The following is a 20,122-nucleotide window of genomic DNA, read 5'->3' as shown; positions in this document are numbered from 1 at the left end:
ACCCTGGGGGTGTTTAAGAGGAGGTTAGATGAACATCTTGCTGGGGTCATTTGACCCCAGTATTCTTTCCTGCCACGGCAGGGGGTCGGACTAGATGATCTGCTCAGGTCCCTTCCAACCCTACAAACTATGAAACTATGAAAGTGAGACACCCCCCCTGCCCCATACACACACACTGTCCGGGGCTGACTGGGAGAAATTTGTTCCCGATCAGCTGTCTACACACACACACTACTATACATTTAATCTAGTCCTTGTATTTCTTGGTGCTAGGAAACAGCACATCAGCCTAATTCAGTGTAGTAAATGCTGTGCATGTGCAGACACTGATTCTTTACTGTGCAGTAGACTAATCTATTGTCCAGTAAACCATTTTGTGTAGACACGCCTGCCTACAAGCAAGAAATATTATCTTTTATTGCTAGGGATGCAGTAAAATTAAACAGTAATTTTAACAGAGTTCAATTTAAAAACACTTTTTATTCAGGATATTCAAATCTGGAAAACGTATTTGAGGTTTCATATGCATTTTGTATGTATGCCAGTTATAAAATCACTGCTGTCCTGAGTGGAGAATGTAGAATATTAATTCTAAGAGACCGGCCAGTTTCCTAAAGACCATACATTCCTTGTTTTGAAGAACAGGAATTTATCATATTAAAGGCATGTAATTCTATCTACAAACCAGACTTCTTGTACTATGTCTCCTTTTGATTACCACACTCAGTTTTTCACCATTGCTGTACCTTACAATTTGTTCAGACAGAAAGAATGAGTAATTGTCTCCTTTTGAAAGCCAAAGTAAATGCTATTCTATGCACTGCAGCAGCATCCCTACTGAGCAAGGTATGGTATGCATTCTTCCCCGCTACATTTTTATCCTCTTTTCTTTGAACTAATGACAAACAAAGCTATCCCATATCAATCACAAAAATCTAGATTTTATTTAGTGGTACAAAGCATTGCTACTGTGCACTGGATTGCTTCCAGAGCCATAATTTGTATTTAGCACTGAACTTCAAGCAACATTACAACACAGGGATAAAAATACCTGCTGTTTCTACATACCGAATTACTCTCATATTCTGAATTCAAATTTCAAATAATTATGACATGGATGTTAACACAATATTCAGAATAACTTGGACAGCACTCCAAATCCTCCTATTCAATATTCCCAAATGACTTCCCTATTCATACTGTAAAAAAATACTAAGTATGTTGCATTTATAAGATCCTCAGAATAAAGATGATAAATCTCTCCTCATCTTTCTGGGCTGGCTACAGAGAAGTGCTGAGCACTCTGTAAAGTCAACAGTAGTTAACGGGGCTCAGCAGCATGCAAGATCAAATTCTAATTAATAAAGTAAGCCTCACAATCGAGTGATCAGGGCAGATCCAGAGGGGGTGTAGTGGTCCAGCTGCATCCCTGTTTTGAATTGGACTGTACCATGGGAAGCTCTTGGGGACATTCTGAAGTCCCTAAAACTGGTGAAAATCTCCCCTCCCTTCTGCTTCTTGCTCAGAGGGGTGATACACCTTCCCTTTTCCTTCTCCTCACCCCACTTCCCCTGCCTGATGCTGCTGCTTTCCCTGCTGTCCCTGGGATGAGGGAAGCACCAGAGGGGTTTCCTTCCTGATCCATCCAGGCTCTGTGAGGGCTGTGTTCAGTTAGGACAGAAACACTGGGAATAGGGGTGGGGGGGGAGGCTTCCCCTTCTCTGCCCCTGCTCCTGGGGGACCATGCAGGGAGGAGGGAACTATTCCCATCACTCCCAGGTGCTTCCCCCACTCCCAGGACATGAGAAATTGTTTAATTAAAAAAAAAAAAACGCTGCATATTTAAAATAGGTATTAAAACAATTCTTTTATAGAAATATTGCGAGAAGTTACTTCTTAAGTTATATAAGTCCTTTTATTATGTAACGCTCATGTGCTCTATTAACATATCCATCAAGCTACTGGAATTCCTAAATTTACTAGTAATAGAATATTTTTTAATTCTTCAGTATGAAAAGCACTATGTAGGTAGATAACTATGCATTGTCCAGTGTAAATCGACACAGAATACTGGTTCTTTTAAATACCTCTTATTTACCTGAATCAAAGACTGATTTGAATTGAAGATGACCCCCAATAATAAGATTCTAGATAGATAAAATGTATAAATTTGTAAGAATTTTCCATGTCTAGAATCTAATTATCGGAGGGTCATCTTAAATTTCTGTGTCCCCCACCACTGCAGCTGTGGTGGGGCATGGGCAATGGCAAGTGAACTGGCCTGATGCCTGCTGCTTGCCACCTGTCACCCCCACCACTTTCCCACCCTGGTGCCTGACATCCTGATGACTGTGTACCCCACATACCTCTACAGTGCCTGGACCTCCTGGCACCTGTGCCCCCCTGGTGCCTAACCTCCTCACTTGATTCTGTTCTTGCCTGCTCGCCCTGTGCCTGCACGCCTGGCACCTGCCCTCAGCACATATCCCCCGCCTTGGTGCCTCTGCCCTCCACCATGCTACTTACCTTCCCCTCACAGCTCCAAAACTGGCTAGGGCCTTGCTCAAGCCAAGAGCAGGGAACACATCATTTGCTGCCCCTGGTCCCAGCCCAGCCAAGCAGCAGTTCTTGTGGCAAAGGCAGCTTCAGCATACCCCAGAGAGGCAGGGCCAGTGCAGCTACCAGCATTAACTGGCTGGGCTAGAGCCCAAGGCAGCATGTGCTACATGCTCCCTGCCCTGGCCAGAGCTGCAAGGGGGAGGTGGGGGGCACCAGCTGTAGCACTGACTCGGGTTCAAGTAAATACAGCACTTCTACAAGAGTGTACCTCCTTCCCAAACTTACTTGAACCCAAGATGAGGGGCTTTCCCACCATGTTCAATGGGGGAATCATAGAACCATTGAGAAGCAGGGTTGAAAAGGATGGCTGAAGGTCATTTAGTCCAACTTCCTGCCTGAGGCAGGACTGTCCCCATCTAAACAATCCCAATACACACCATCTTCTAAACTCCATAAGATTACTATCAAGCCTGACACAACACAGACCTAACAGCCCAACCTGCCACAAGTAAAGCAGGGGGAACCAGGGCAGCCAACATTCTGGCTCCATGAAATGCTGTCAATATAGGTTCAAGAGGTCCTGGATAGAGAGCAATGCCACCCCACCCCACCTCCATACAGAGGAAGGCAAAAAACCCCGCAGTCTGTGCCAATCTGACCACTGGATAAAATTATTTTCTGACCCTAAATATGGTGATTGGTTTGACCCTGAGGGGCAATACCCTCCTGCCAGGAACACCCCACCTGAAGTCCCTCTTGGCTGGAGCCAACACCCTATGCACCTGAGGAAGGCTTAAAAACATCCCGACACATACAGGGGGAAAAAAGGGAGGGAAGGAGGAGGGGAGAGGGGAAGAAACAACCAGCAAAGTCCAGAGACATGGGAAATACCCATAGTAGAACACTGGAATAGCTATGCCTAGATCATCCCTGAGCTGTGGCCATCCAACCTCTTCTTGAACACCTCCAATGACAGAGTACACAATTTCCCTAGACCATCTATTCCACTGCCTCACTATTCTCACAGTGAAGAAGTTTTTCTAGATATCCAATCTAAACTTACTTCACAGCAACTTCAAGTCATTAGTGTACATCCTCCTCTCTGCAAGAGAGAAAAGGTGCTTTCCCTCTTCTTTATGGCATTCCCTCTTCTTTATGACAGCCCTTCAAGTATTTGAAGACTGATATCATGTCCCCTCTTAAGATCGTTTTCCACAAGCTGAGCATAACTAGCTCCTTCAGCCTCTCCTCATGTGATTTTCCTTCCAAATCCTTGATCATCTTTGTTACACAAGAACCTGCATACCAAATACTCACACCAGGACCCTTTGTACATGCATGCACACATGTATACAGTTTGCTGCTCCCTAGCTTCCTCCTTCAGTGAACTCCCTAAGCAAACTCCTGTTCACACAAAGTTCACTAGAGTCTGCCTTTTTATAGTGGAAAAAACCTCACCTTGGATTTCAGTAAATGCAATATGATGCTTTGCAAGGATTACAGGAAGAGATGATGCCCAGAGATTGTGAGGAATGGTGTGACAGAATGTGTAACTCATGCAGAATCAGGAATGCACAAGGTGACTGTAAATGAAGTTAGGACCACCTCCTTCTTGATCTTTAAATTCTATCCTGCACTTCTAGAGACAGATCACAAGATCATTTATGTATATAGATGAAGGAAAAAATATTCCTGCCTTCTGTTTTGTTTACAGTTACCCTGAGCAAATCTTTTTTCCCCCCTTTTTAATGCTGGGATTTAAAAAACTAAAATAAAATAACCTGAAAATCCAGTACATCCAAAATCACTAATACTTTACTTCTGCAACACTCAAGTGTTTTTTTAATGCAAATTTTCTCATCTTCCTTCAAACATTCAACTACCATTAACATTCTTTCATATTTACCTTCTTGCCCTATCAGCAAAACTGGTTCTTGCAAACCCAATAAACCTGCAGCTACAGCGAGCCCCCCGGTAACAGATGTTCAACCCATTTGAGTCAGGTAGAAATAACAGTCTGATGGCTACTGATTGCACTTTTGGTGGTATAGAGTATGAGTTGCTTTGTAATAACAACTTGAGCCCCTTTCACAATGAGAGTGGCTAATGGCACAATACCTGTTTTCATCTCACACCTAACAAAAAGAGTTCCCTTTACAAATATACATCAGTTGTAGGTACATCAATATTTCATCTCTACAACTTGCCTTTATTGTTAACTGGGAGCATCACTACTACTTAAAACTGGATGGGAACACAGGAATCAAAGGAATATTCAAGGAAAAACTGACTACATAAAATCTTATTTTACCTGATCTTTGACAACTAAAGAGCATAGCAGATTAAGACTCACTGGGTGCATCCACATACCCAGGCACGTGCACTAGCAGCAGCTCAAATAGTATCAGCACAAATTTGTGCCAGAGATTTGTGCCTCAGCACACGCGCACGAACATGCACTTCGGTGTAGGATAAACTGGGCCACTTGGGGCAAACTGACCCTGCCCAGCTCCTCTCAGATCTTCAGGCAGGGGGAGCTAGAGGCTGAGGCCAGCACTTGTGCTAGCCCCTGTGGTACAAAAAGCTGCCCTGGTGAGCAGCTCAGGGCTACTTGCTCTCAGGAGCTTCTGAGGCCCAGCCACTTGGTATGTGGGGACACTAGTCCCTGTGCCAGCTGGACTGCCGCAGCAGCCCTGACCTAGAGTGGCCCTTGCACCCTCTATCCACTGCAGCAGCCTGGCAGTGGGGGCTACTGCCCAGCTGCGACCTGCTGCCACCTGAGACAGCATCTGCCCCCTTAGACCTAAGGCCCCATGACTGTGTGCCTGCCAAACCCAGATGGGGACCACACGGCCGTCTGGGCTGTGGTATAGGCACTGCAGCACAGCCACCTGCACCTCTGAGCCAGCTGCCAGTGGGCTGTGGCTGCACAGTTTGCCTTCATGCAGCACTGCTGTCATATCTTCAGGTGCCCCTGTCCTGCCATCTGGGCAGTTATCACCCGGAAGAAGTGCTCATTGTGGTGGCCTGTTTTGAACTATTGAAGTGTGTCCTCCTGGCCCCAAATAGCCAGGGGATCAGCTGCCTCGTCTACCCCCACCTGGGTCCCTATTGCTGGCTCTGGGCTGGGCATGCCTCTTCCCTTCCAGGCTGGCCTCCCCCTGCACAGTCTGCTCTATGGGGCAGGAGGCCTCCAAGCCCAGCTCTAGTGGCCACTTCTCCCTCCCCCGAAATCTCTCCCTTTCTCTCACACACACCCCTGCTGCCGTCACATAAGAACACAGACCCAACTGCCACTTCAATCCCTACCCCACCACCCATTGCCCACCCGCACCCCTTCCAGGGGCCGTGCACCATGGGGGAGGGGGAGGGGGCATGTGGCAGGGGTCCCCCTCCACTACTCCTTCACACACAACCCCCACCCTCCAAAAATTCCCCCCAGCATCCCCCCCATCAGTGCTGCATGATCCCTCTTGCTGCAGCGATGCACAAGTGATCCACTCCCACCTCTGCCACATAAACCCCACTACTGGCACTGCTGTGCCCAGAAGGCTCACCCAACCCTTCCAGTACATGGGCAACAAGCTCACAGGGCTCACTCCCTCTGAGCTTACCTATGTCAAAGACCTAGACTGCTGCAGGAGCAGAAGTAATGAGGGGAACAGCAGTTGGGTAGTACCCTGAGGCTGCACATTAACCCCTCATGGGCTGGATGCAGCCCATAGGCTACCAGTTGGACAATCCTAATATAAAGTATTTGCTAATCATTGTGAAATACATTAACTTCCCTAAACAACCAAGAATATTTTACTTCTACATAAAATCATCTGAATGAGAGAAATAAAGCAATAGTCATGTAAATCTTTGTGACCATACTACTAACTTTCCCTATATTTCATTTCTTCCACTGCCTATGACATAGAATCCTGGAACCACATTTTAGGATGTCACAAAACAACAAAGTAAAAAGAGTCTCCTTTTAACCTCTTGGTAGATTGCAGAGGGAAGAGAACAACACATAAATATAGACAAAGTATTATGTACTCCTTTAAAAATTACTACAATAAGATTAATCCTGATCAATTCAGCATGAGAAGAGAGATGAAATTTCAGTACTGCATTTACCTGAATTGAAAACAACCAAGTTTAAGACAACACCCTAATAATTAGATTCTATACCTGGAACATTATAAATGTATTATATCTTAAATTAATTTTCCTCCACCCCACAAGGCAAGAGCAGAGGGTAAGTGGGAGGGAAAGCAGCAGCAAGGGAAAAGGCAGCCTGAACCTCGCCCCTTGCCTCCCCCAGGTGCTTATGCCCCTTGCACCTTCCCTCCCCCCTGGTGCCTGCTCCACTGTCTGCCACCACTTACTCTATGCAGCAGCTCTGGCTCCAGCTCCATCCCTGATGAGGTAACACAAATGGCAACAGTTTTGGCCCTGGGCTGGAGCCAAAGCCACAGCAGCATCCCTGAGTGGTCTCTCCCACACTCCCCTAACTCTGTACCACGTGGTCTCCCCTGGGTTGGGCCTGGAGCCATGGCCAGAGCAGGTGTCTACCGTGGGCTGCTACTTAAATCTAAGACATGGCTTCCCCCCATCCCTATGTTGAATGGGGAGAATGAACCTCATCTTGGATTCGAGTAAATACAGCACTTCTACAAGAATGTAACTAATTCAAGTTTTAATTATTTAAACAATTACTTTGTCATTATCTAGAGAGAAAAAATTGCACATGTAAGTTCTAATCAGAGATAAACACATGAGATTTGCTATTTTCTCAATTAGTTTAATAACGTTTCTGGTTTAAACCAACCTTTTTGTTGCTGGCGATACAGTTTCCTTTCTGGTTCCTGATGGGGAAGGTAGAGAGCCACTTGGTTTCTTTGGTAACACAGTTCCATTATTAACAGTTGTCCTTAAAGGCAGTGTTTGTACCAGGGGTCTTGCTGTAAGGCAAGTAGATGATGAAGTCACAGTCTACACTGAATTGTATACACTGAATAAGTATAACATCTTTATAACTGCAGACAACAAAAATGTAACATACTTCAGAAATACCTCTATAATGTGTTTCCTTTGTTTCATTATACTGGGGACTTAAAACTTACAATGGATAAATTAACTAAATCTGCAGCATAGGCTTATTATTAAAAGGAAGTAATCTTGCAAGAAAGTATGAGTTTGAGTTCAAACTGAATATAAACAAAACTATCAAAAAGTTCAGCTCGACTAATATACTGCATTCAAATATGTCTCATTACAATGAACCTACTGTTCTAGAATTCTGGAATTCTATTAGCTAAATCTCTCATGTAAGAGGCAAATCTTTTTTTATCATCAAAGATATTCCTAATGACATCTGTAAAGTAACCTTGGTACTGCTTAGGGGCTCAATTCTGCAACCTCTCTCACATGGTTGCAATGCTACTTGATTACTTGCATGTGAAAGTGCAAAAATAACTACACCTGTCAGCCCACTATCCTAAATTAGACCACTCTTCAAAAATATAAATCCATATCCCACATTGATGGAGTTCAACAAAATGCCAGAAAGGAGAGCAGGAAGCCTTTTAAAACTCTTCCACAAAGATGCTATTAGTTAGTACTTAGGTAGCCAAACTCCCCAAGGCCTATAGATTTTATTTTAAAAAGCACACTTTCAAGAAATATAAGGCTTCACATCTGATATTTCAGAAAATAAGAAAATACAGTTTTAAAGTGAGGAAGTGCTTGAAATAACAGAATTGTAATATAATCAATCAAGATGATCCCATTTATATCATCCTAGCCAAAAGCAGTCTCCTAAAACTCTATTATATACACACAACATGCATAATTAATTTTGATACAGTTTTTAAGAAGTTTCATTCAAATATACTACATACTAGTTGCAAAAAGTCAAACAATTGTTCAGTTGTGAATAATAGAAACTTGAGAGGTAAGTAAGGTTGTAATACAGTTAGTGAAAATATTTAAAACAGGATCTTTTAACTCCACAGTTATTATACCTGATTCTGTTTGTTTCTATAAATACTTAGTTCATAGATAGAAATTTTCTGCACAAGTTTTTCAACCTCTTTTGCCAAACGTTCATGGCAGGATGAGCAGTTTTTGGGGGGGGTATAAAATTCCTCAGATCCCAGCTGCATGACGGTAAGAGCCAAATGGTGCCCTGGAACTGTCCTGATCCACATCCTGGGGACTGAACACAGTGAGACTGTTTCCTTGGCCCTGGTTTAAGTTGTGGGGCTCTTGGCCTGATGCCAACAATCAGCTGATTTACCTTAACATCTCTGTGGCTACCTTGTTCAATTTAAGGCATCATACATGTAAGCATGTGCCCCAGACCTGGAGCTGATTGTTAGCATCTGAACTAGGGCAGCTCTGGATCCTGGTTCAAGACACAGGGCTGCCCCCAGTCCAGTAGCTGCAGCAGTGTTTCCATGCCAAAATTTGAAGACTGTGGTCTTTCCTTATTAAGTCTTTGACTAGGGTCTACATCTTCCTGGGCACATCCACATGAGACATTTACTGCACAGCTGCCTAATTACCTCTGCAGTAAAGTCTCAGCGTCTACATGTGTGGCCCTATTAGGCCACAGCAAACTAATTAACTCCACCATAGGTTAGTACTTGTAAACACAAGTACGATCCTATAGCAGCGTTGTTTAGTGTGTTGGAATGCACAAATAGATGCCGATGGGGCTGGCTGGGGCACAAGGGTGCTTCAGTGCAGGGGCTGGCTGTTGGCAAACCCCCTGTACCCCAACCAGCCCCTCCACAGCATGTTGAGCCAGGCTGGAGCAGACCCAGGCTGGCAGGATGACCTCCTGGGCTCCCTGCCAGCCAGGGCTGCTCTGACTCACCTTAATGTCCTGTGGTCCCAGGCACACATGAAATTGTCTCCTGGAAGCAATAAACTCCAGCACAACATGCATCAGAGTTTATTGTGTCACATTAATTTCATGTGTAACGTGCCCTCTGTGTTGAAGGTTACCAACTACAGTGGGGCCATTATCTTTATTGGGCTATGTTATTTCTTCCCACAGACAAAAAGCAACTAACCACTTCCCCAATGAAACCTGCAGTCTTACATTTCACTTGAATCTTCAGTCTTTACTGAAAAAGTTAGGCCCAGATCCTCAAAAACATTTAATCAATATGAGGTAAATCAATACCAGCTACCATCTAAATACCTTTGAGAATTTAGATCTTAATTCTTTTCTCATGTTCTTTTGTGAGCACAAACACATCTAAAAGATTCCGAGGATGCTCAATAGGTACAATGAAATAACGAAGCATACGTAACAGCTTAATACAAATTAAACAAATCAGCCTTAAAAAAAACCAGGGTGAACCTGCACCTGGGTCTGGATTATAGCATCCTAACATTCTGTTCTAGCTGCTAAAACATTAAGCCTGAAGGTTGGGAGTTTCTCAGTCGTTACTGTCTTGTAGACTTAAAATTTTTAAACAAGAACAAAACAAGCATTAATATTAGGGGTGTACCAATAAAGATTTTTTTGGCCGATACTGATAGCTGATTATTAACCAGCAATATTGACTGATACCAGTCCTATTCCTGATATGCAACCTGGCAGTTTGGAGAGTAGTATTTAGCCACTAAGTCTGTGGGGAGAAAGGGCATAGGGGTGCACATCAAGGCCCCCACAGAGAGGGAGGGATTGGGGCTGGGGCAGGCCCTGCCCAGTCAGGGCACGGGAGGGTGCAGGACAGAGCTGCAGACTGATCGTCCAGGGGGTGTGGGAGGGCAGCTCCCGCTACTGCATGCACCCCTGGGTGAGGCGGAGGGGCATGTACCCGCCAGACCTGTGCTTAGGGCAAGGGTAAGGGCAGGCTGCCTGCTGTGGGCTATGGGCTGGGGCAGGCTACACTGGGGGTGGGCAGTAGTGGGGTGGGCAGCGGCAGTGCTGGGAGGGGGTGGGGCTACAGGGTGGGCTACATCCACCCAAAATTTGCCATAGCCCTGATGTGGCTCCCCCACTCCCAGCACTGCCGCCGCCCACCCCTCCCCCCATCGCTGGGAAGAGGCTGGTACAGTCCCTGGCCCCGAGGCCGCAGCAGGCAGCCTGCCCTCAACCTGCACACAGATCTGGGAGGCACATGCTGCCCATGCCTCACCCAGGGGTGCATGCAGTGGCAGAAGCCACCCCCCACCCCCAGATGAGCCGCCTGAGGCTCTATCCTGCACCCTGCCCTGCTCCACCACGGCAGGGGAGTACCTGCCCCTGTCCCAGCCCCAGTCCCACTCCCTCCCTCCCCATGGGGACCTCGATCTGCCCCACCATTGATCAGTGACATTAATTGGTCACATCGGGCAAAAAAAGCTGATTACGGATAATGTCAATTTTCCTTTTATCAGTCCTAATACGCTATAGACCTATATATCAGTGCACCTCTAATTCATATATTTGTGTGCTCATTTCAGTCAATACCACATATAGAAACCTATTTCAAGCATAAAAGCTGGCACTGACTGCACTTTACAAAAACAGTAGTTACACAAATTTAAGAATGCAAGGCAAGCAAGTTTCTCAGACATTAAGAATAATTGGGTTTTATTTTTACTATAATATGCACATTAACAGATATAAATCTCTTCAGAACAAAATCCATTTATCTAGCTCAGCAAGGAAGTACTGCTTTGTAGTCATCATGTAAAAATCACTGGCCTGAAAATATATGGTTACCTAACTTTCGTTTGGCCATATTAATTCTCACAAAATTCAGTTTTTACCAGCCTAAATTCCTTTTGTAGTTTCCAGCAGATGTCCTATTGTGTTTGAAACTTATCGACAGTAGTGTTAATATGTAACAGTATACTTGTTATCTGTACCCTGTATACCACCTCCCAGATAACTTCAATTTAATGTTGGGGAATGCAATTCTAAATATAAAACTTACTTCTTTCACAGGGTCCTGAGAGGCTCTAAGAATATGAACAAGTTATTTTAAAAGCTAAATGCTCAAACAAGCAACTAAAATATTTAAATAAAAATATTTTTACTTCACATACTAGATACATACATACAAATATAAACCCATTAAAATGCTGGAATGAGTTGACTAATTAGCATTAATCTTCTCTGGATGTAATCAGAATTATGCACTGATATAGCATAAAAGTTTAGTTTCAAACCAAGCACTAGGGATGTATGCTTCTGAAGCAGGAGAATCCAAGTTAGAATGAATCCAATTGTCTCTAGAAATAGAGAGGTAGTTAACTGTTAGTCTGAAGTCAGATAGAGGTTCAATGAGACATGCACTTTTGTAGGTGACAGCCTACTTCACCACTCCATTCATGGCTTCCAACAAAGTAGATTGTTGCATAAAAAAGCTTATGCCTCTCTGTACTACTTAGTCCCTAATTTGCCATTCAGCCCCACTTCTGTCTCTATGAAGTTAGAATGGCAATGATCTGTAGCAAAGCAACAACCTACTGATAGAATTCTGTGATGCATTATTAACACTTTTTAAATTAATCTGTCATTTACTTTGTGGCTGTTCAGTTTTTATTTATGATAGAAACCTGTTGTGTTTCTCAGAATAACTCTCACTTTATGCAGGTTCTGTATGTGCGAATTCACTTACGCGATGACCCTTTTTATACCAAAAATTTGTTATATGCAGGGTAAATTCACTCTTATGCGATTAGTGTGGCAGAAGCCTACAGTCAGCTGCTTTGTGCAGTGTATTTTGGAAGTGATGCACACCAAAATACAGTCTCCTGTGTGGGTCTGTGCTCCTCATTCGCTGTCTGCAACACATGTTTCTGTAGTTGTCATCCCCATTATGAAACTGCCCTGTGCTTGTGTGTACTGTCTGCTGTTGGCGGGTACCAAAATTGTCTTGTAAAAGTGGCAGAAATGGGCCTGGGGGTCAGTACAGTCGAGGTCTTGTAACAAGTAGGGATATGTTCTATTGTAAAGTAGGTTCCCTTAATGCGAATTTGAGTTATGTGCTGTTTTCCAGGAACACATGGACAGTATAAAGCAATGGAAACCTATATTGATAAAATTAAAACAGTAAAAGAACTTCAAACACGTTAGTACTGGTATTAGAAGCAGTGAATGTCAGTAACTTCATCGTTCATCACTGTTCTGTCAGTTGTTATATTTATTTAGCAAGTTTGGTTGCTCTAGGGTCTTACCTGTGGTAACAGCACTGACATGTTTATCAGGCTCAGCAGCAGCTTTTTTAATCACATTCTGATCTATGAATTAATAGTGCTATTAAGGTAACAAATGAACCAATAGCAAGAAGAAAGAACAACAAACAAAAGTAGAAAAAGTAGGAAGCCATTCTGAATGGCATATAGTGGGCAAAAGAAAAATAAAGAGCCATTAGTAAATGAGCTCCATAAATGGGCAAGGCAAGTAAGTCAGGTTCCCCTATATGTACTTAATTCATCTTAGCTTTAAAACTGGGAATTGTTAGGCTTTAAATAAATATAAATTAGCTAGTGGGCCATGAGGAAATTCAGGTAGCAAACAGAGTATTGCTGTCTCATACTGAACTGGGATGTTGCTCTACCGCAGGTGGGCTCCAACACAGCACCTTTCATATAAATTGTTAAGCACTTAAATGTAACAAGGTATCCTGAACTTGAAATACTGACTGGCATATTTCAGGGTTTTTGCACCACAGTGTTTGAGATCCAAGTTAAACTTTTTGGCTTACAATTCAGCATCTGCAGGGTAAAATGTCAGTAAAGGGGAAATAGTCCAAGTCTCACTCAGCATTAATGGAAAGATGTTAAGAGTGTGTGGTTCCATGTGTGGTGTCTCTAGTCAAATTCATTCCCATGATGGTCTTTGTTAGTCACCACAGCTTTCAATTATAATGCTGAACTTAAACTGCTCCTATGAATAAACTAAATTACAGTCTAATGGTAAAAAATTACTGAATATTTTTATGCTGGCATCTGGACTGAGCAGGTTCTTTTTTCAAAATTAGGTTTATCTATTATTCATGAGGAAAGTGCATCAGCATCCCAAATTTTGAATTTTGGCAGACCTGCTCAAAACAACAAATTATTAATATGCTTTCTGGTCTACTTTTTCTCTCCTCAGAGATACTTCAACTAAACAAGGGAGACCCATGGTTAGTGTCTGAAGTGAAATAGCACTGTAAAAATAGGAAATGATTTATATTAGTGTTCTTGGGAACACCCATTTCTGGAAATTAGTGGGAAACCACTTTAAAACAAACTGCTAATACTATCAAAGCTTATTACAGTACACTGATGGCCAAATAACTTAAAGCCATTAATTTGCAGGAAGTGGTACAACCTCTTAGAGCAGCAGTTTCCAATTTTTTCACATTGGACATGTCGATGTGTGCCGATTTAAGGTGCTTTAGCCCTATTTAAGGTGCATTAAGGGCAGGTGTCTACATGTGTATGCCCTTAATGCACCTTAAAAATGGTGATTTTAGGCTATTTGTATCTGAATTTGATACCTGCAAAAGCAAAAGATGGTATTCAATTTAGGTGCAAATAGTTAAAACGCATTAACACATGTGTAGACACATTAAGGCATATTAACGCTGTGTATGGACTGATGTGGGACTAACTTAAGTCCAACATCAATCTGTGCATATGGTGTTAATGAACTTTAACATGTGCACATGTAGATGCAAGCCTAAATCACCTTAATGCATGTTAAGCTAAATGTACAGTAAATTTAGGCGCACCTAAATGCACATGTAGACATGCCCATTGTGACCCAACTTCTGGGCCCGCAACTTCACTTCTGGTCTGAACCCAACTGCTGTGACTGTGGGCTTCTGACCCCCTGGTAAGTGCCATAATTCATTTGAAGTCATGATCCCTCCTAGTTTTGAGACTTCTATATTAGAGGTCCATGATTAAAGCAGTGACATCTACTAAATGAGGGTCCAACTCTGCTCACATTAAACTTCAATGGAAGTAGAAACAGCACCATATATTTCCTAAACTGACACACAACCCAAGAATAAGATCTTATCTGATTGTTTGATTTCATAGTACTTACTGGGCTTTTCCTCAACACTTTAAAGAATATCTAATCTAAATGTTATATAAAGCAACTTACTCCCTCAAACAATTTCAAGAATACAGCAGTATTTTGTTATGAGAAAGCTACCCAACAGAAACATTTATTCAGTCAGTCTTTGCTGTGAAAGAAATGAGGCCAAGAACAGAAAATGAAACACCAAGTATTGTGGATTCCTATGGAATCTGTCATCCAACAACTAATGTGATTTACAACCCATTAATTTAGCTCCATAATCACCCCAACCTTCCCCTACAAATGCACAAATTAAAAGAGGAACTAAGTCCCCAAATCAGCATATATTTAAGCTCTTGTTTAGCAGTTTTGCTGAATCAGTGTCTGAAAATAAATGACTCGCACAAGGTCACATAGAATTTCTACGACTGATCTGGGTGAAAAGTGCAGGTTCTCATCTTCAACTTTATGACTTCATGCCAGATAGAAACAGTTCTGGTAGGCAATAAATAGGTAATTTGGTGGAATATAGGTGCCTAATTCACAACAAAGCAATCCAGACAGACCCCATCAGCTTTGGTGCCAGACAGACCCACAAAACAGCTTTGGTGCCCGGAATCATCAGGCAAATACTTCATGATCCAAAAAAATGGCCCATACTTAGCTTTGTGCTCATGCTCACAAGCAACTGACCTCTGGAAACTAAGAGCATCTTTACACATGCTCCAAGGATCCAAGGTTGTGGGGGGCAGAAGGGGAGGCACTTTATTTAAAGTGGCTCTTGGAAACTGCTCTAATTAAAGCGCCAGCAGTGTAGAGCCAACCCAAGCAGGATGCAGCACCTGGGGCAAATTGATCTGTGAGGCCCTGCTCCTGCCCCGATCCCGCACACCCCAGATCCAAAAATCCTGCCACAGCTATTGGCAGCAGCGGGGGGTGAGGGGGTATCAAGCAGCTGAATGCAGCCACTCCACCCAGCTCCACAGGGCCCCCCAAAGCGTGGGGCCTGGGGAGGTCGCCCAGGTTTGCAGCCCCCCGCAGGAACGGCCCTGCCGCAGTGTCTCACATATTTAATGTCCCATGCTTCAAAATGGTGGCAGGGGTACTTTAACTAAAACTCATTTGATGAGCTTTAGTTAAAGTGCCCCACTGCCATTTTGAAGTGCAGAGACACTGAATTCACATGACACTGAGGCTGCTGAAGCATGCCAATTAGAACAAGTCAAAGCAGGTGTCGGGCATGTGTATAGGTGCCCTAAGTACCTAACTCCCACTTAACCTTTGTTGGGATCTTGTTCAATCCTGAGAGGCCCCCAAAATCTAAGTCCTCAGTCTGTTCGGCATTCATACAACACAATTCCAGATTGACACTGATAGTAGCATAGAGTTCAGTACAATGCACTGTTCTTAAGGCAAATTTCGCTCTCAAACACCTTGGTACCCACCTGTTGCACAGCTCTCTCAGGAAGTGGGACACCTGGCTTCTAGGCCCCACTTAGCCAGAGAAACTCAAACCCATATTCTGAATTTCCCAAGCGAGGTTATAAAATATACTCTGGGTGTTCTACCCCTCCTGCTGGAGCTAGACTGCTGGGTAGCCAAGAGCACAAAATTCCTGGGGACACATTTTCAGGTGACGACACTCTCCTGGGCTCTGGTCCCCTCTACGTGGGTTATTTGTGTTTTATTTTTAACTAATGACTGTCTAATACAAATTGTATAAGCGTGTGCATGTTCTCTATTGCTAGCTGTCCTACTGCCCCATGAATATTATACTCTTGGCTGCCTTCAACAGCAAGGGTGGAAGCTATTTTATATTCTAGTAGTCAGGGCTCTCTCCTAGGAAAGGACGCTGAGGAGGGCCTAAAACCCAGGTTTCTCACTTCATGGATGAGTGTTATAACCAACAGATACCACCTATGTTTGAGAGAGAAAGTGATCCTGGGTGCAGAGCATTGCATTAAACAATCCTGCTCATATTGAATCTATGCATTGGTCAGGTAGACATCTCCACTCTACGCTCCTGGATCCCTAGTTGAAGAAAGTAGCTAACACTCATTTCTGTCATGTGCCTATGCTCTGAAGAAAAGTAGGACTTCAGACACTGCTGTGCCTCATGTTCTTACTGGCTGCTTTTAGGAGCCTCCTCTCTCTGTGGATCGCCGTGGAGCTAACTAACTGTCACCAATGACTGCATGGGGATCCGAGGTATCAAAATCAATTAATTAATTTTGTGACCATTGTGCCAATGTAAATATCAATGATGACGGTGTTAGAGAAATTACAGATCACAAGCAATCTGGTAGAACCTACAATGAGCACAATTCCTCTTTGGGTCTCAGAGAGGGAGAATGACTTTCATGGTCACACAGGATGTCAACAATCCTACTAACAAGGTACCAACATTGCAGGCATTTTAACACCTTAGCAGAAGCTCCTACAAAAACAAATGTAAAGCTGGCTCTTAGTTAAAAGGCTGTAAAATGTGTAATTTCCTTTAATGGGATTAAAAATTAAAATTTTTAATTGCTATATACTATATCACAACATTTAGAAATTAGAGAGCTTGTGACTCTAACCATATTTTGCACAATTATTTCTACCAAGACAATACACTCATTTTTCAAGATTCTGAAAAAGGCGAAAATTTGCCATGCTTTCACAGCAAGAAAATCTGGCAAGACCTCATTCAATCACTCTGGTCCCATTCAAACTTTGTTATCAGTGAGGTATTGGGCATTCAACTTAATTTCTTTGATTTATCTTTGAATAAACTGACATTACCCTCAGCACCTGTAGTAGTACTGTAACTGTGATTGTCCTGGGAACATGCAAGAAACAGGACAGGGTTGACAATATCTTTTACTAGACAAACAATATACCTAGTAAAGATGTAATACAAGCTTTTGGGAATACAATGTCATTTTTCAAGTTATTTAAGGAACACACCTGAGGAAGAAAATAATTGTGCCTCAAAGCTCATCTAACATTTCTCTCAACAATAACACTGGTTCAATAAAAGATATTACCAAACAAATCCAGCTTCTCACATTATCTGAACAACAGGAATTAAATTACAAAGTACTCCATGATGCCTAAGCCAACTTTATCAGCTGATTAACTTTGTCCTTGTTATTTGTATTGCCACAATACTCAAAAAGTAGAATTTTGACCAGGTAGAAATGATCCAATCCTTGAGGATCTTACAATGTAATTTTTTTTTTTCAAAAGACAATGTATAGTAGCCATGGGAAAATTTATAGCATGGATTTAAAAGGATGTGCAGATGTTTTGACAGGTCAGGTAATTTAGAATTGCTACGCCAAGCATTTTTTGGTTATTTGAATGTTCCATTTTGGTTATAAATTGTGTTTACATTTTTATTTTTGAATTTTGCTTGTTTATCTTGAGATAATAAATATCTATAAATGATCACTTCTTAATCATTACATAGAATTTTACATAGATTTCAAATGCATACCTTTGGTAGGTCCTTTCTTGTTTTGCATGGCCTGTTGCTCCTCTGTAATATTCAAACGTCGAACCACATCAGCCAGAGCAGACTTGAGCAGCTGGATATCATCTTCCTGCATTTGGACACGCTGCTCCAGAGAAGCAATGCGGTCTGTTACCTCCATACTGCTTGCAGCAGAGGCACTGTCATCTAAACAAAACAGTAAGAAAAAGATGAAATCTCAAAACACATCAAAAATACAAAATATCTACATTATCTAGAAATGAGGCCTGTTCTGTTGAATTCTAGTAAAGAAAGTTTTGAAATGCAGAGAATGAAGGAGAGAAAAAAAAGGAGTAAGAGTCAGCCTCTTAAAATCAGAATGTTACTTCCAAGACTCATTTTTTTGTTGATCAAACACCCACCGCCAACTACCCAAGCATTCTCCATTTGCATCATAACTTATCCACACATCTCATTGTGTCCCGCTTTATAAAAACACTTCAGTATTATCAGTGCCTAAAATACTAGCTATCTATTGGTATTGTTTGGTATCTACACACGTATCTAAAAAAGGCCATTTTCTACTTTACTGAAATCTCCCATATTACTCACACATATGTTGGGTTCCTGCAAGCAATTATGCTTATGAGTAACCTATACTGTATGAGAAAAGTCCTACTGCCTATGCATGCACACACTGAAAGAACCAAGTTTTAAGTCTGTCAGTTTATGGTTGTACATATTTCTTTGGAAGTAAGCAGGACTGATTGAGGCTTAGGGACTGTACTTCACTGGCAGGAAATCTGTGCTCTTTTCACCTCAGACCAGTAAACAGAGTTATTTGGACTGTATTCCTATTTTTCTATTCCACTCCATTTCCTATTGAATAGGAACGTCACACTTCCTCTAATAAATTCTTGACTTTTTCATTTAAGTAACAAAAAAAATAAAACAGTAATAATGGATAAAAGATGGCACAAAGTTGTACTAAAACGTAAAGCGAAAAGTTGATGACTTTCTCAAAAGAATTGCAAGAAAAATATATTTTCAAATAATTCCAGTAAAAGGTTAGCTACTCCTAGTCTTACTGGGTCACTTTAAGTGATATCATTCAGTGATGACTATATGAAAAAAGATTTATCTACAAAATATGTTACATACTGGTACTGTCATTTACCCTCAGTCAAGTCATTCAGAAAAAACATTAATTTGGGAGCTTTTGCAAAGAACTTGATGTAACAAAGTTTCTGCTTTAAATGATTTCATTTAAGTAGGTTATCTTTTTTTTTTGCCAGAATGGGTATTTATGACAGGAGATGTTAGCATATCCTGTTTTCAATTATTCTAAATACCCAACCACTTCATATATTGTTTCATCTGACACTCCTAGAGTCACATTTTCCTTTTCCTGTTGTCTGTGCATTTAATTTTCCCTGTACTCCAAATCAGCAACTCTCTTTTCAGATGTAAAAAAGTAGGAAATGAAAGTTACATTGTCTGTACATTAGGATAATTAATGTCTATGTAGATTCATTTATTAGATTTCTATCCTACCCCCCGAAAAAAGAGAGTTAGGTAGTCTTACAATAAAAATGAGATAAATGATAAAGTCAGATAACAATATGTAAAGGAACAAACTTTTAAGACAATGCTCCTAAACTTGACCCTACCTAATGAAGGCCCACCCAAATTAAAACAAAAGTGTTATGCCTTTGACAGCTGCCCGGGCTTGGATTCAGAGGCCATTTGTACATGCCACAGGGGTTTACTTTGGTTTAATTCTCCCTAAATTGAAGTGGTTAGTTTTTAAAAACACAACTTCAGTTTAGGGTGGAGTAGACCCCTGTGGTATGTACACAAGAGTCAGGCCCGATCCTTACCTGCCTCTCTGGCAGCGGGAAGTGAGGGCAAGTTGTCGGTGGGGGGAGAGGGCCCTGAGCTGCAGTGGGGGAGAGCTGGTGCTTCCCTCCATGGCAGCTGCGGTGCCTCCAAGCGGTACCAGCCTACAGGCACGGAGGGAAGCACCAGGCCCCTGCACAGCTCAGGCAGGCAGGCTCCAGGGAAAGGGGAAAAAAAAAGAAAAAGAAAAA

The 20,122-nt window shown here is 42.3% G+C and overlaps 1 protein-coding gene across 3 annotated transcripts in view; it reads right to left on the bottom strand.

Moving 5' to 3' along the window:
- Positions 1–20,122, bottom strand: part of EML1 (echinoderm microtubule associated protein like 1) — a 192,299-nt gene that overhangs the window by 73,534 nt on the left and 98,643 nt on the right. For all 3 annotated transcript variants that reach the window (XM_019552500.1, XM_019552499.1, XM_019552501.1), the window contains exons 2-3: positions 18,057–18,239; positions 7,379–7,511 (exon numbers count right to left, since the gene is read on the bottom strand). In XM_019552500.1, coding sequence (XP_019408045.1) covers positions 7,379–7,511; positions 18,057–18,239 — 316 coding nt within the window. The remainder of the gene's footprint in view (positions 1–7,378; positions 7,512–18,056; positions 18,240–20,122) is intronic.

This window comes from Crocodylus porosus, unplaced genomic scaffold (genome assembly GCF_001723895.1).
Source record: "Crocodylus porosus isolate Cpor-Errol unplaced genomic scaffold, CroPor_comp1, whole genome shotgun sequence".
Lineage (NCBI taxonomy): Eukaryota > Metazoa > Chordata > Crocodylia > Crocodylidae > Crocodylus > Crocodylus porosus.
Note: the sequence above shows the minus strand (reverse complement) of the source record. Positions and strands in the feature narration are given on the sequence as shown.